Genomic DNA, 17,834 nt, shown 5'->3' on the forward strand with positions numbered 1-17,834 from the left:
AGTGCCTGTCCAGAAGGATTCTGCCACATCACCTATGCACCCTTCTCCAGTTGGTACACCCTCAGGGGCATCCTGTGCATAGGTAGTTAGGCCCAATGTTATCCTATGAGAGGCAGGGGGCTTTCGGTTGGTGGCTGCTGGCTAGCAGATCACGTGGCTGTGGGAGCTGGGCTCCTGGTCACTTGCTCAGGGCAAAGGTGGAAGTTGATTAGGACAAAGGTTGCACTGCCAGGGGCACTCGGGCGGCTGGGTGCAGGGTGCTTTTGAGCCGTTGGGCGCTCAATGTTATTCAAAGGAGATCTGGGAGAGTGGACAAAGGCTGCAGGCTCTGGGACGAGGATCTTCAGGAGCGACCAACACGTTGAGGGTTAAGTTGGGATCTTGGAGGATAGGTAGGCACCCAGGAGTTGGGCACAGGGGGCCGTGGGGCACCGGGTACAGTGGTGTATTTTGATATCGGGAAATCTTAACCCCCTGCTCGTCGCTGTTGGAGGGGTCCCTTGTGAGGCTGCAGGCATCGTCTGGGTCGTCGAGGAGGGTCCTTGGGCACTGGATTCCAGGTCACAATCGCCGGGGGGACATCCTCAGGGTCTTTGTCCACTCGGGCACAGGCCTGGCTCGGCAGGTGCAGAGTGTGCTGGTATCGCGCTTCCTGGCTAGCACCAGGGGTGTTGCTGTTTGAGCAGAACCACTGCTCGTGGTAGTCCCAGTCTTGGTAGAGTCACAAGGGAGTCAGGTCCTCCAGGGTTTTTGAGGCTGCTGACCACAGAAGGAGCCAGCGTTTTGCAGGATCAGGTTCAAGGCTCGACAGGCCTGTAGGGCTGGGGTCACGCCAGTTGGTGTCGTCCTCTTCTTGGCAGCTGCACGGCAGGTCTTCTCGTTTCTTGATCTTCTTGCTTGTTTCGGGATCTGAGGAACGGAGGTTCAGAGTGCCCCTAAATACTCAATTTAGGGGTGTTACAAGCAGAGGAAGGACAGGGACCAATCGGTCCCTGTCCTGGGGTGAGTACACCCCCTATCCTGCTCCTCTCCTGTGTGAGGGGGGCAGGAGCCTATCTCTGATTGGGCAGGGCTCCCCATCCTCAAGATGGCCGGAGCCCAGAGTTGTGCTTCACCTCGCCTCTCCCACCTGAGGGGTGGAGTTGGCACAGGCTGGCACACCCCTTTCCTCACATAGGGTTTCCCGCCAGTCTTCCCTCCAGAATGTGGGCCAGAACAGGTGGGGGCCAGTTGCTGAGTACAGCAAGTGGCCTGGAGAAGCTCACAAAGGCGGGATGCCTTTGAAGCTTCCCCCTGCCCATCCTGGGGTAGAGGTCCTAGCACCTCGCCCAGGATGTGCATTGTTGAAGGTCCAGGAGAGCGGGGGGCTCTCCACCCAGGGGTCTAGCAACATGTCTGCTGGGTGGCAGCCTCTCAGACAAGACGTGGATTGTACGTTAGGTTCAGAGACAACTCTAAGATGCCCTCTGTTGTGTATTAAATCCGACACTGGCATCAGTGTGGGTTTAATGTGCTCAGATGTTTGATATCAAACTTCTCAGTCTTCAGTGTAATCATCATGGTGCTGTGGAGTTCGTGATGACAACCTCCCAGCACCCTATACTCTCAATGGCATCACTACACTACACTTACAGTGCCCTGGAATGGACCTGGGTACTGTAGGGGTACAGGGCTCATGCACCCGTGCCCACACCATTGGCATAGTGCATCCAGCTAGAGGGGTGACTGATGTATGCCAGGGCAGTGTGTTTGTGGGCATGGCACACAGGGATGTGTTCTATGTACACTCTTTGTTTAGTTCTGCACCAGGACACTCAGCTTGCAAAGGCTGTGTCAGGGTACAGGGCCCCTAAGGGTGGCACAATAAGTACTGCAGCCCTTGGGGGGTCTTCTCTGGTCACAATGCTCTGGGTACCTAGGGTACCATTTACCAGGGGAGGACATGTGGCCAGAGATGCCAATTGGGTTTAGGCTTTAGTACAGTTTTTAGGGAAGGAACACAGGCCCCTGGGTACCTGACTGGCAGGGACCCAGGTCACACCAAGGAAAAGTGCATCAGGTATCAGGCAAAAAGTGGAGGGGTTACTGCAACAGAAACCCACTTCCTTACATACTGTGAAAATGTTGTCTGTTCACCCGTTCGCCTCGAAGGCACGGAAAAAATGTGTGGAATTGACGTCTGCACTCTGACTAGGTCTTCTTATGGCTCCGATGACATCACGTGTAGTCGCGTGCAGAGCCTTTCCATTGTGACGTCGACGTGGCAGAGCTATGAAGAAAAGTTTTTGTGGAATGCTGCGCATGGCGTTATTTAAAGGTGAGGAATCCACGGACAGATATTGTATCCACCAGAAAAAGCGTTTGTGAAGGTAAGCAACTTGTTCATCTGGCACTAAGGCAGACATATAATGAAGTTGTCCTTGTTGGAGAGCTGCCATTACACATATGTAACATTGTCCTTCCGAGGCACTAAGCTCAGCACATGCAGCTTTGTTTTCAGCTGCTTCACGAACAGCCTATTCTATTATGGAAAGCATGATTCAAAATTGAGGTTTATTACAAACCCAAAGTTCCTGCTTTCTCTTTGATTGCATCTTTTTTTTTTCCTCCTCCATTCTGTAAATGTAAATAAGGAAGTTGTGTTCAAGTGATGAATGTTTGTTCTCAGTTCTTTATCTTCTGTCTTCAGTTTGCCGCACTGGCAAGATTGCCATGAGCTGTGGAGCAAGAAGCGACGCCGGCAGCGGCAGAGTGGCATACCAGTGGAGGACCCTCCCCCGGCGAAGGCTCCCCGAAAGGAACCTCTACCTGCAGTGACTGCTGATCCTGTCAAGAACTGCACACCTCCCCCACCAGCACCTCCACCAGTCAAAGCTGAAACTTGTGTTACTGATTTAGGTGAGTTTACACTGCAAATGGAGTTCTTTGTCAGGGGAGTTTGATTTAACATTCATAAATATTGAGTAGTTGGACTCCGACGTGAGATCCCAGAACATTCAACAGTTTTGTGCAAGTAAAACATGAGTAAGCGGTGAGTAGTGTTGGTTATTTGGCGTGTTACATTGTCACCCTGTTTTGCCAAAGGTTGTAATTAATTGGATGCATGTCTGATGATTAACTTTGACCTAATTATTATGTGGTTTTCACCAGAAGGAACACTTAGTTCTCATCCAGGGGTATACTCATCAAAGTCATTATCTATGAATAATCCCTGCCCATGTGCGGAATCCCGGAGCATATAGGAAAAAAAATAAAAAAAATATATATATATAAACATATACATGCAGCCTAAAATATTTCCAAAGATGCTGAAAATTACATAGCTATGCATAGTAATAACTATACTCTCCCAATCCCTAAGGAAGAAATAGAGCAGTAAACATTTGCATACAACAATGCTTTATTGCCATAGAAAAACCTGTAATTGCAGGCATTTGCCAGTAGGCTGCAGTAGAGTATAAAGAAACAAAGAAAGACTGACACCTTCCTTTAAGGCATTACAGTAGGGGTACCGTGCCTTTAAGACCTGAAGGCGACTCCCTGCTCCCATGATGTACCACAGGTGGCAGTTAGGTCAGTTCTTTTTTCCGGCTCTTTCTGAGAGGATCCTGGAGTTTGAGCACTTCAGTTTTTGACTAAAACTGTTTATTGAAGATAATTGTTTCAGACAACTCGACATTTTCTGATTTATTAAGGCTTCTGCTACTGTTTTTGTGGAGATCCACTAAATTTGTTCAGTCAGAATGCCTGCTTTATTCAGAAGTGTCCTTCCTGTGACAAGAAAATGGCACTGGCATATCCACACTCTGTGTGTGTATTGTGTGCCTTCCATCTTCACACACTACTGACCAGTGCCACTATTGTCAGAAGTTCTCTAGGCGGACCTTACGTGACAGAAAACGGATAAAACTCCATGCTATGCTGGAAAAGGACAAGAGCCATCAGGTGGGTGGCCATGGAGGTCCCAGGACATGTTCTTCCAGCAAGCAAGGCCAAAAACGGCGACGTTCCACTACTTCTGACCCCTGGAAGAGAAAGGGGAGAAGAGATTCTCCAGTATTGGGGTGTCTTTCATAGTCACATGCCTGAATTATTCCCCGTCGTCTGAGTAGGAGTCCCACGGTACATAAAAAAGCAATAACATGTACAGGAATTTATATAAATGTACAGGAATTTATATAGCGCAAATCACCAAGCGGTTTCTAAGCGCTTGCTTAGGGAACCCGTCCTGGTATTCCCCTGTGAGATAACCCCGGCAGGGTATCCGCAAGGTGAAAGCCAGGCATCCTGCCGCGAGGGACCGTTGTGGAGATTAAGCAAGCTATTGCCCAGAGTCGCAGAGTGTGAACCCGTGAATCGAGTAGGCACCGGAGCGAGAATTGTCGAGTCCATGGACATTTTAGGACTCAAGACCCCGCCGAGCCGGGAATTGAACCCTGGTCTCGGGCTGACCTCTGCTTCCAGGTCTGCCTCCTCTAACCAGTGAGCCACACTTCTCCACTGCCATAATAATATAGAAAAAACCTGGTAATAACCAACAAGGAAGTAAAGTAGCCCAAGCTACAGCAAAAAAACTTCCACACTTATGACTATCCTAGTCATTTTGTATAGCCCAAACTGCAGCCAATCAGGCGACAGCACCCACCAGAAAGTTCTCCCCAGAGGCTCAGGCTCTCAGATTTTCTACCGCACGTCATGTGAAGGGAGTCTCCCTGAGCTCTGCTCAGTACTTCTCTTTTTCCTTCAAGATTCTTTATTCAGGCCTTGTGACTCTTTTGGTAAGCTCTGGCTTTTCAAAGAAGATCCCCACAAGAAGTGCATTTACTGCCTGTACCCGGACCATCAGGTGAAGGACTGCAAGAAATGTAGGACCTTCCCTAAGAAGACCCTCAGGGACAGGGAGGGCCGCTTGCTTTTGTGGCTACAAAAGCTCAAGGATCAAGATAATCCTGTTTCTGAGGTAGGCAGTATTGCCTCTGGGTCTACTATAGCTTCTAGGAAGAGAGCTGCTGAAGAGGTGTTATCTTCTCCTGGGGCCAAGATTGTGAAGCAGCAACAATCTTCTAAGGGGTCTGAGAGGCCTTCTACTTCTAAGGCTACTCCCCCTGCTAAGAGCTAACTTTTGCCATCCACACCCCCGAGAAGAGCGACCAAACATTTACCTCAAAAATCAACTTCTAAGAAGACGTTGCCTCAGAAGAAGACGCTGCCGTCGACTAAGATTTCCGTTGATGCAACATCTACGTCTACGGTAACTTTCTCTTCACCTAAACCAGAGATGATAATGTCGACAGTGTCTCCTCCGTCGACTATGGTCTTTGTCTCGGTCAAGCCTATCTCGTCGACGAGAGAGTCTTCAACTGCCATCGCCAGTGTCCCATCGACGGCCAAGTTTAAAAAGATCCCGTTGACGACAGCTTCATCGTCTACGCCCCCGTCGACGGTTGCTCCATCGTCGTCGAAGACCATACCGTCGCCAAGTAGCTCGTCGACGACACCTACACCGTCGACGACTAGATCGTTTACGAAGGCTCCATCGCCAACGAAGGCTCCATCGCCAACGAAGGCTCCATCGCCAACGAAGGCTCCATCGCCAGCGAAGGCTCCATCGCCAGCGAAGGCTCCATCGCCAGCGAAGGCTCCATCGCCAGCGAAGGCTCCATCGCCAGCGAAGGCTCCATCGCCGGCGAAGGCTCCATCGCCGGCGAAGGCTCCATCGCCGGCGAAGGCTCCATCGCCGGCGAAGGCTCCATCGCCGGCGAAGGCTCCATCGCCGGCGAAGGCTCCATCGCCGGCGAAGGCTCCATCGCCGGCGAAGGCTCCATCGCCGGCGAAGGCTCCATCGCCGGCGAAGGCTCCATCGCCGGCGAAGGCTCCATCGCCGGCGAAGGCTCCATCGCCGGCGAAGACTCCATCGCCGGCGAAGACTCCATCGCCGGCGAAGACTCCATCGCCGGCGAAACCTTCCTCGTCGACTAAGACAACTTCATCGTCGACGACGACCTTATAATCTGCAGGATCCAAGCCTCCGTCGACGAGCCTGTCTGTTGCCTCCGTCGACGCCGCAACTGTCTACATATACCACCTTGCAGGTTTGGTCACCTTCTACGGCTTTTATATCAATACCGAAGCCTTCCTTGCTTCAGAGACGCGGTTCTGGGCTAGAACCTTTATCTCCATTACACCTGTCACCTCAAACAGTGCCCTTACATGTTCCTGACAAGTTGCTGGACTCTGGGGATAGTGAGGAAGATTCTAACTTGGATGAAAGGTTTGGAACAGCAACAAGTCCTTCGGAATTGCACATCAAGTACCAAGAAGAGGACAATCAAGATGGCCAACCTTCGCCTGAGCATGTGACATCGCCCATTACTAGTGTTCCCACAGCTCAGATGCAGGTAGCATTGCTAACAAATCTACAGCACATGCTGAATGACTATTACGGGCGTTTTCACCTTCTGAGTCAGCGAACTCTGTGCCTCCTACGCCTGTGGTGCAAACATCCATGTCTGACCTCGGGTCTCCAAGGCCTCCTTCGGCTGTAGCTTCCCATCATCCTGAAGACCACCAATCTTACGACGAAGAAGAGGGAGAAGGTGAAGTTGATGACAGATCCTTGTTGTCAGAGTGGGACGATTATCAGGTCCAAACACCTTCTCCTTCACCTCCGGTTACCGCAGATTCACCTCCTGTGGATGTCGGAAAATTCCATATTCTTATGGAAAGAGCTACACAACGTTTCCATATTCATATGGAGACTACACAACAGGAATGCTTCCTCTATGATTTCAAGGACCAGCCAAGGAAGCAGACTAATTCAATAGCAATTATTGGTTTCATCTGGAAAGAGGGACTTAAGGTGATGTCCACTCCTGCATCTATTCCTCCAGTACTGCCGAAAATAGTCCCGAGCTTGGCTCATAGGGCACCCGACAGTTAGATGTGGTGATTGTACAAGCTGCACAGAAGCGATCCAGAAATCCTTCCTTCCCAATCGCAGCCCCACCGGATACAGACTGCAGGCGTTTGGATGCTACTGGGAAGCGTGTGTCTACAATGGCAGCAACTAGAGTCCGGGCTGCCAACTCTTTAGCCATTCTGGGCAGGTACGACCGGCAAATGTGGTCTGACATCTCGCCATATATCAACATGCTTCCAGAACCTTCCAAAGCAGAAGCTCTGAAAATACTGCATGAGGGTGAGAGAATCTCGGCCGAGATTATTGACTCTGCAGTTGATGTGGCTTCAACTGAATTCAGACAGTTAGCGGGGTCTGCTGTCCTGTGCAGGCAAGGCTGGCTAAAAGCGACTTTGTTCCGCCAGGAGGTGCAAGCTAAGGTATTGGACATGCCTTTCGATGGGTAATTTTTGTTTGGCCCGCAGGTAGAGGAAGCCTTGCAGACAATCAAAAAAGACACGGAAACAGCCAGGTCCCCTGGCACCTTACAATTTCGGAAGCTGCCCTTTCGGGGTGCAAGATGACGTGGATCGTCCACAACTAGAGGAGGTTATAATCAGCAATCTTCCTACAGGCAAGGGAATCAACGTTACCAATCCCAATGTTTCCAGTCTTACGGCCAGCGCAACACAAATTATTCCCAAAACAAAAGAAAGCCTGCCTACCGCGGAAAGGATTCAAATAAAAGACAGTTTCATCACCTGCCACTGCTATTGCCGCATTCCCACATAAAAATTGGAGGAAGAATCTCAAAATTCTACTCAAAATGGTCCTCAATAACGTCCGATAGGTGGGTGTTGGACATTGTGGCCAAAGGCCATGCCCTCGAATTCGAACAGTTTCCTCCAAATATTCCCCCAAAGGGCCCACCTCCAGCTCATCTCAAAGAGTTGTTTTCCCAGATCAATCTGATGTTAAAAAAAGGAGCGATCGAAAAAGTCCCTCCGGTTCAGAGAGGAACAGGATTCTATTCCAGATTCTTTCTAATAAAGAAGAAATCTGGGAATGGCGTCCAATTCTAGATCTTCGTGCCCTCAACAAGTACTTGAAAAAGCGAACGTTTCGGATGCTATCACTCCAAGAAATACTGCATCTTCTTTTGGCAGGAGATTACATGGCCACCTTGGACCTTCAAGATGCGTATTTCCACTTTCCCATTTTACCCCGTCACAGGAAGTTCCTGCGTTTCAGAGTGGCTGGCAGGGATTTTCAATTCAAGGTCCTCCCCTTTGGGCTGCGTTCAACGCCCAGAGTGTTTACGAAGGTCTTGGCTCCAGTAGCAGCACACTTCCGGCTGGAGGGAATACAAATATTTCCCTACTTGGACGATTGACTTATCAAGGCGAGGTCTTACGCAAACAAAGACAACCATGTCCAACGGTGTCTGTCTCTCTTCCAGTCACTGGGTCTCTCCATCAATCTCAGCAAATCACAGCTAGAGCCGTCCCAAAGACAAGCTTTCTTGGGAGCAACCTTGGACACACAACTGGTCCGAGCTTTCGTATCGGACGAGATACAAAAGAGGATACAAGACATGGCTCTGATTTTACAATCAAGAAGGTCAGTTTCAGTCCGACAGTTAAAGTCTTTTCTGAGGATGATTTCTTCTTGCATTCCTTTGATACCGAATTGCCGCCTCAGGATGAGGCCTCTTCAGGAAGAACTCAACCTGCAATGGCTGCAGGTCTCCGGCTCATTCGAAGATCTCACCCAAATCACCCCTCTCATCCGAGGAGCTCTTCTCTGGTGGATTCAGGAGAGAAATTTACAACCGGGTTGCGCGTTCCTTCAAGACGCACCAAACTTCACAATCACCACAGACGCATCCCTCGAGGGTTAGGGAGCACATCTTCAAGGGCTGACAGTCAGCGGGAAATGGAGCCCTCAACGGAAGGTCGGGCACATCAGTCTATTGGAACTAGGAGCCATCTTCCTAGCCCTCAAGTCCTTTTGCGCAATCATTCTAGGGGCCACGGTATTGGTTCGCAGAGACAATACTACAAGCATGCATTATTTGAACAAACAGGGAGGAACCCGGTCGATTCGTCTGTCTCAAGAAGCCCAGGAAATATGGGCATGGGCAATACGACACAGAATCAAACTTTTGGCTGTCCATGTACCGGGAACTGCAAACGTTCTGGCGGACACCCTCAGCAGGTCAACGGTGTCCACCCACGAATGGGAACTTCATCAACCAACGGTGGATCGGATTTTTCAACAGTGGGGTGATCCAGATCTAGACCTCTTTGCGACCAAGAAGAACAGAAAATGCCTGTTATTTGCAAGCTGGCATCCCCACAAAGACTCTCATGGGAATGCGTTTTCGATCAACTGGTCTCAAATATATGCTTATGTCTTTCCTCTGATACCGTTGGTTCCCAGAGTTCTCCGGAAGATGAAGGAAGGACCGTGTCCCCTGATTCTCATCGCCCCCAGGTGGCCTCGCCAATACTGGTTCACCGAGCTCCTTCTCCTATCTGAGTGCGAACCATACACCTGCATGTTTGATTTCTCAACTAAACCTGATTCCATAATTGCGCAGGCGGCACAACGACATCAAGAAACCCTTTGTCTCCAATATCCTCACCACCTGACCGTGAAGGTAGGCGCCTCGATGCCATAGGCAAGAAATTCTCAACAATGGCAGCAACAAGAGTTCGTGCAGCCAACTCAATGGCCATACTTGCCAGGTACGACCGACAAATGTGGTCGGACATTTCTGCTCTAGTGCAATTAATACCGGAGTCTTCAAAAGCAGAAGCATTAAAGATTCTGCATGAGGGAGAAAAGATTTCTTCTGAGATGATTGACTGTTGCATCAACATCTCTTCAACTGGTTTCCGCCTTTTGGCTAGTGCTGCGGTTCTCAGAAGGCAGGGCTGGCTCAAAGCAAAATTTTTTCGTCAGGAAGTTCAAACAAAGATATTAGATATGCCTTATGACGGGGAATCTCTGTTTGGCCAACAAAGTCCACATTAAAGTCCACATTTGTAAAGCGCACAATCACCAGTAAGGGTCTCTAGGCGCTGGGGGCTGTCGGAAAGATTAAGCGAGCTATTGCCCAGAGTCACATGGTGCTGGGCTAATCTGCCGCCGGAGCCGGGGATCGAACCGTGATCCCCAGATTCCAGCGTCAGTCGTCCTGGCCGTGGCGCCACACCTATAGATGATGCCCTCCAAACAATTAAGAAAGACACCAACACTACCCGTGCTCTTGGAACTCTCCAATTTAAAAGGCAAACTTTTCGAGGCGCAAGGGGTCGTGGTTCCTCGTCCTCTTTTCGAGGCTCTTCCAATCAATACAAGCAGGTCAACAGCGATACTCCTCCCAGAATCAACAATCGTACAGGCAACAATACTCTTCATCCTACAGGCAGTACAGAGGAACATCCTCTTGCAGAGGAAAGGATTCTTCCAAGAAAACATGACTTCCATCTTCAAACTTTTCTAGCCCCACCCGAGTGTCCAATTGTTGGAGGTCAAATCTCTCACTTTTACTCAAAATGGTCACAAATTACTACAGACCAGTGGGTCTTGGATATTGTACGCAGGGGACCTGCATTAGAATTCCTAAAAAATTCCTCGCAAATCTCCACCAAGAGGTCCTCCTCCTGCTCATCTCAAAGAACTTTTAAACCAACTCTCAGTTTCTACTAAGAAAAGGTGCCAAAACTCGAGAGAGGCAGAGGTTTTTATTCGAGGTTTTTCCCTCATTCAGAAAAAATCGGGAGAATGGCGTTCTATTCTGGATCTACGTGCCCTAAACAAATACATTTTTTAAAAAAACGTTTCGCATGTTGTCCCTCCAGGAGGTACTCCTGTTACTCTCTCAAAGAGAATATATGACAACATCGGATCTCCAAGATGCTTACTTTCATCTTCCAATTCTTCAAAGGCACAGAAAATTTCTCAGATTCAGGGTAGCCGGGAAAGACTTTCAATTCAAAGTTCTCCCTTTCGGGCTTCGTTATGCTCCCCGTGTGTTCACCAAAGTTCTCGCACCGGTGGCAAGGACTTCAAATTTTTCCGTACCCGGACGACTATCTGCTAAAGGCACGATCATTCGAGCAGGCTTACAAACACACTCAAATCTGCAGTCCCTCTTTCAGTCACTGGGACTCACATTCAACATGGAAAAATCTCAATTTCTCCCTGCTCAAAACAGAATATTCTTGGGAGCCATTGTGGACATCAAGCTAGCAAAAGCCTTAGTGTTGCAAGAAAGACGTCTGCGTCGGTTTTTGTTCCGAACGGACAACACTACGTGCATGCACTACATAAACAAGCAAGGGGGCACAAGATCCAGCCTACTCTCCCGCCAGGCTCAACAGATTTGGGAGTGGGCTATTCAGCATCAGGTCCTCCTTTCAGCAGTGCATGTTCCGGGAACATCAAACGATCTTGCAGATTCTCTGAGAAGGTCTTCTACAACCAACCACGAATGGGAGTTAGTTCAACCCACGCTGGATCACATTTTTCGGGTATGGGGTCACCCGATACTGGATCTATTTGCAACACATCGGAACCGCAAATGCCTGTCCTACGCAAGTTGGCTTCCCCAACCCGAGTCATGCGGAGATGCCTTTTTGATGAATTGGTCGATTAATATATACCTCCGCTTTTCCACCAATACCTCTGGTTCCCAGAGTTCTTCATAAAATGAGGAAAGAACGCTGTCACATCATTCTAATTGCTCCCAGATGGCCGATGTGAGAAGTTGGCCTGATATATGATGCTCACTAGTTCTAGTGATCACCTTGTATCAGTCCAAACAACCCTTATGGTGATTGATTGTAAGTCAACCTTATAGACCAGCTATCCTAATGGTAGCATGGACAAAGCAGTCTTAGGCTAAACTCTTTTGGCATGTGAAGCCAGCTGTTTTACCACAATATAACCCATTGAATACCAGATGAAAGGACACCACACAGGTTGTTATGAAAAGAAACAATATATTTATTAATAACAAACACCTCTGAACTCTTTATGAGATCAGAGGGCTAAGTGTAGGAGAGTGGGGTCTGCAATCCTATGGTCACCCCAGATTTTTGCTTTTTTGCTTCACTGGTTTACGACTTTCCCTGGCTGCTAATCAGACCCACAGCCTAGCTGTTCTTTCTCTAAATTTACAACCATGTACTTTAGGTGCATTTACCCATTGGTACTGGGCCACCTTATCAGTCCCTGTACAGTATACCTTAGGTATCCAGGGCATAGGTGTACTCAGGGCCTACCAGGGGCTGAAGCACGTATTATGCCATCCCTGGCTGGCCATCTAAAACTGACACAACTGGCTGCATGACAGCTGGGGCAAGGTGGTGTAATCACCCTTTGCTATAGATATAGTATACCTATATCTAACCCTAAAATGGACACATATATTCCTATCAGTCACTCCTATGGAAGGCCTTATCAATCCTGAAGGCAGAGTGCTTGGAATTATGTGAGATGGTGCTCTAGCATGAGCTGAGCCTGTCTACAGCGTTCGGAACCAAGTCCTTTAGCTGTTTCCATGATAACGCTATACCATATACTCCTAAGTGCATTATCAACCTCGCGGTTAAATGCTAACTCTGGTATAGCATTATCAAAACATGTCGAGTAAGGTGTCATACGAATTGGAATAGTACCCCCTCGCCAATTCTGGCGACAGGGGTAGCATTCCACTCTTCTAGAGGGGCACGACATGTATGTAACTGTGAACCCCGGTTAAAGTTAACTCGAGCCTTGGCATCACAAAATGGATGCTGCCACCACAGACACAAGTCTGACCTCCTGCTGCTGGGAGTCCTTCCAGCGAGGGAGTCTTGGACAAAGGGTTTCCTGCCTGAGGAGGTGCTAGCACCACGCCAGACAGGATTTTGTGTATTGAGGTAGGGAGGCCTGAAAGGAATGAGACATGCCTGGGGCACACAAGGTGCCCTGTGCATACACCGGTTCAAACCAGCTGCTGGGGCACTCCAGCCCCAGCTCTGGCGGGAAACCGGACAAAAGATAGGGGGTGTAACCACCCCCTTCCTGGTCCCACCCAGGGGATGGACCTAGTCAGTAGTGCAGCCCCCTTTAGGAGAATAAAGGTAGGAGCTGGTCCCATTCCAAATTAGATTAATCCTGAAGTACTCTACAAGAAGAAACGCTGGACTTCGACGTTCTGCTCCACAGAAGACTGAAGAAATCTCCCTTGTGGGCAAGGAGTGTCCACCCTGCAACTGCAGGCACCATCAAGCGTCCAGCGGCTTCACTTTGTCGTCTTCCCTCGAGGATCCAGACTTCAGAGCCCGACGAGACCCGGATTCCCAGACCTCTCCGACCTCAACTCACATCTGCAGCAAAGCTGAGACCCGTGGGTGCGACGAGACACGTGGGACCGGCCATCCTGAACGAACCTGCACTTCGCTTCCAGCACGACTCCCGAGGTAAACTCGACCAAGTGCTTTGGAGATTGAGAAGCCCCAACCCCGAGCAGCCCCTGCACCGAAGATCAGCCCTCCAGCTTCCACGAGATCTGCGTGGGCCCTTCTGCTTGTTGCTGCTCGACGCGTTGTCTGGTCACTTGCCGGCTGGCTAGTGGCCTCCTAGACGACGAACCTTTGAATCTTTGCTGCTGGTCTGGTTGCTCCAGACTGGCCCTTGCTCCCTTCCAAAAAAGGGGCACCCCGGACTCTCCTAGTCCGCACCAGACGCCTTTTCCACTCACCGCGTGGGTTGCCTTTGCCAAGGCCTGTTGACTCCAACTCCGGATCCGACAACGCCGGCAGCGAGAGCCTGCGTGGGACAGCTCGTGCCTCCAGCCTGGTCGTCGAAGACACCTCCTGGTCCACGTGGCTGCAGAGTCAAGCGTCCACTCTTCACCTGATCGCGACGACGACATCTGGTTCCTTGCTGGTTCCACACCAGTCACTGGCTAGTGACTTTGAACACTGTCCCCTCTGCTTTCAGGTCCTCTTCTTCACCGATCCACCCTTGGATCGCACCGGACATCTTCCTCCTGGTCGCCTGCAGCATCTTTTCTTTCAGGCTCCATTGACTTCAACGCGAGAACCCGACACACTTTGACACCTATGCACCCGCAGCCCGTGGGTGAGGTAACGAGAGCATTTCGGTGCTCAAGGGTAGTTTAACTGTCCTAGTGTCCAGTTCCACTGTCGTTTTAGTCTTAACTAGTCAGGATTGTCCGTACTCACCTTTAACTTGAACTGTACTGTCCATAGACGTTGTTGCGCATCTCGCGTGTGAGTTCACACTCTGCACACGCGTTCCGTGGGCCTCCTATTACTTACCTAGAGTTAGTGTAGCGTGGTCCCATCGACCCTACAGCCTCTGTACAGCTCCATTCCTTCTATCGACTTTCACATTCCACTTACTTAGTATATGGTTTGTCGTGCCCCTAGAGCACCATTGTAATTTTGTGCAACTTGTCGTATTTTTCGTAAGAGATTGTCATGTGCTTAGCCCTCTGACCTCATAAAGAGTTCAGAGGTGTTGTTATTAATAAATATACTGTTTATTTTCATAACAACCTGTGTGGTGTCCTTTCATCTGGTATTCAAGGGGTTATATTGTGGTAAAACAGCTGTCTTCACATGCCAAAAGAGTTTAGCCTAAGACTGCTTTGTCCGTGCTACCATTAAGAGAGCTGGTCTATAAGGTTGACTTACAACCAATCACCATAAGGGTTGTTTGGACTGATACAAGGCGATCACTAGAACTAGTGAGCATCATATATCAGGCCAACTTCTCACACTAAGCACATGACAATCTCTTAGGAAAAATACGATAAGTTGCACAAAATTACAATGGTGCCGTAGGGGCACGGCAAACCATATACTAAGTAAATGGCATAAGGAAATCGATAGAAGGAATGGAGCTGTCCAGAGGCTGTAGGATCGTTGGGACCACACTACCCTAACTTTAGGTAAGTAGTAGGAGGTCCATGGGACGCGTGTGCAGAGTGTGAACTCACGCGAGATGCGTAACAACGTCTATGGACAGTACAGTTCAAGAAAAAGAGGAGTACGGACAATCCTGACTAGTTAGGACTAAAACGACTGAATCTGGACACTAGGAGAGTCAAGCTACCCTTGAGCACCAAAATGCTCTTGTTACCTCACCCACGGGCTGCGGCTGCATAGGTGCGAAGTTGTGTCGGGTTTCTGCGTTGAAGTCTATGGAGCCTAAAAGACAAGATGCTGCAGGCGGCCAGGAGGAAGATGTCCGATGTGATCCAAGGGTGGATCAGAGATGCTGAAGACGTGAAAGCAGAGGGGACAATGTTCAAAGTCACTAGCCAGTGACTGGAGTGGAACCAGGAAAGAACCAGATGTTGTCGTCGCGATCAGGTGAAGAGTGGACGCTTGACTCTGCAGCCACGTGGACCAGGATGTGTCGTCGACGACCAGGATGGAGGCACGAGCTGTCCCACGCAGGCTCTCGCTGTCGGCGGTGTCTGTTCCGGATTCGGCGTCAACAGGCCTTGGCAAAGGCAACCCACGCGGTGAGTGGAAAAGGCGGAAAGGTGTCTGGTGCGGACTAGGAGAGTCCGGGTGCTCCTCTTTTGGAAGGGAGCAAGGGCCAGTCTGGAGCAACCAGACCAGCAGTGTAGTTTTCAAAGTTCGTCGTCTAGGAGGTCACTAGCCAGCCGGCAAGTGACCGAACAACGCGTCGAGCAGCAAACAAGCAGAAGGGCCCCACGCAGATCTCGTGGAAGCTGGAGGGCTGATCTTTGGTGCAGGAGCTGCTCGGGGCTGGGGCTTCTCAATCCCCAAAGCACTTGGTCGAGTTTACCTCGGGAGTCGTGCTGGAAGCGAAGTGCAGTTTCTTTCAAGATGGCCGTTCCCACGTGTCTCGTTGCACCCACGGGTCTCAGCTGTGCTGCAGATGTGAGTTGAGGTCGGAGAGGTTTGGGAATCCGGGTCTCGTCGGGCTCTGAAGTCTGGATCCTCGACGGAAGACGACAAAGTGAAGCCGCTGGATGCTCGATGGTGCCTGCAGTTGCAGGGTTGACACTCCTTGCCCACAAGGGAGATTTCTTCAGTCTTCTGTGGAGCAGAACGTCGAAGTCCAGAGTTTCTTCTTGTAGAGTAGTTCAGGATTTATCTAATTTGGAATGGGACCAGCTCCTACCTTTATCCTGCTAAAGGGGGCTGTACTGGTGACTAGGTCCCTCCCCTGGGTGGGACCAGGAATGGGGGTGGTTACACCCCCTATCCTTTGTCCGGTTACGCGCCAGAGCTGGGGCAGGGATGCCCCAGCAACTGGTTTGAACCGGTGTATGCACAGGACACCTTGTGTGCCCCAGGCATGTCTCATTCCTTTCAGGCCTATCCTACCGAATACACAAAATCCTGTCTGGGGTGGTGCTAGCACCTCCCAAGGCAGGAAACCCTTTGTCCAAGCCTCCCTCGCTGGAAGGACTCCCAGTAGCAAGAGGTCAGACTTGTGTCTGTGGTGGCAGCATCCATTTTGTGATGCCAAGGCTCGAGTTAACTTTAAGCGGGGTTCACAGTTACATACATGTCGTGTCCCTCTAGAAGGGTGGAATGCTACCCCCGTCGCCCGAATTGGCGAGGGGGTAGTATTCCAATTCGTATGACACCTTACTCGACATGTTTTGATAATGCTATACCAAAGTTAGCATTTAACCGCTGGATTATAATGCACTTAAGAGTATATGGTATAGCGTTATCATGGAACAGCTATAAGGACTTGGTTCCGCAAGCTGCAGACAGGCTCAACTCATGCCAGAGCACCATCTCACATAATTCCAAGCACTCTGCCTTCAGGATTGATAAGGCCTGCCATAGGAGTGACTGATAGGAATATATGTGTCCATTTTAGGGTTCGATATAGGTAACTATATCTACAGCAAAGGGTGATTACACCACCTTGCCCCAGCTGTCTTACCAGCCAGTTGTGTCTGTTTAGATGGCCAACCAGGGGTGGCATAATACATGCTTCAGCCCCTGGTAGGCCCTGGGTACACCTATGCCCTGGGTACCTAAGGTACACTGTACAGGGATTGATAAGGTGGCCCAGTACCAATTGGTAAATGCACCTAAAGTACATGGTTGTAAATTTAGAGAGAGAACAGCTAGGCTGTGGGTCTGATTAGCAGGCCCACAGCCAGGGAAAGTCGTAAACCAGTGAAGCAAAAATCTGGGGTGACCATAGGATTGCAGACCCCACTCTCCTACAGCCGAGACAAGTATGGTTCACGGAACTCCTGCTTCTGTCCCAGTGCGATCCGATCATCCTTCGCCCTCTTCCGAATCTCCTAACCATGTATCATGGCCAAGTTTGCCATCCCGACCCAGCATCTCTACGCTTGGCGGCTTGGAACCTGAGCACATTCCTCAGAATTGTAGAGAGGCCCTAGCAACGGCAAGAGCACCTTCAACTTTGAAGACATGCAAACTTAAATGGAAAAGATTCTGTCTATGGTGCCCAAGTGCACCCTATACGCTCCAATCCAGAGCAACTTTTGCCTTTCTTTTTGCAATGGCAAAGTCAGGCCTCTCGTTTGCCACCTTAAAGGTTTTTCTAACCGCAATCTCACGATTCCATCAGGATGGCTCAAATTCTCTTTAGTCTTCCAGAGTCATTCAACAATTTTGTAAAGGTTTTTTCAGATGTTCCCACCAATTCGTAGACCACCTCCTCCTTGGCGTTTAAACATTGTCTTGGCACAACTAATGAGACACCCTTTTGAGCCAATTCATAAAGCTGATCTGAAATACATTACCTGGAAAACTTCTCTACTTCTGGCTCTCACTTCGAGTCAGTGACATTCAAGCGTTTACTACTAAACCGCCTTTTCTTCAGTTTACTAAGGAATCAGTCTTATTACGCACCAATCCAGTTTTCATCCCTAAGGTGG

The 17,834-nt window shown here is 49.7% G+C and overlaps 1 protein-coding gene across 1 annotated transcript in view; it reads left to right on the plus strand.

The window, feature by feature from the left end:
- Nucleotides 1-17,834, plus strand: part of CDK12 (cyclin dependent kinase 12) — a 503,410-nt gene that overhangs the window by 364,238 nt on the left and 121,338 nt on the right. The window contains exon 12 of the mRNA XM_078645647.1: nt 2,690-2,898. Coding sequence (XP_078501773.1) covers nt 2,690-2,898 — 209 coding nt within the window. The remainder of the gene's footprint in view (nt 1-2,689; nt 2,899-17,834) is intronic.

This window comes from Lissotriton helveticus, chromosome 5_1 (assembly GCF_964261635.1).
Source record: "Lissotriton helveticus chromosome 5_1, aLisHel1.1, whole genome shotgun sequence".
Classification (NCBI taxonomy): domain Eukaryota; kingdom Metazoa; phylum Chordata; class Amphibia; order Caudata; family Salamandridae; genus Lissotriton; species Lissotriton helveticus.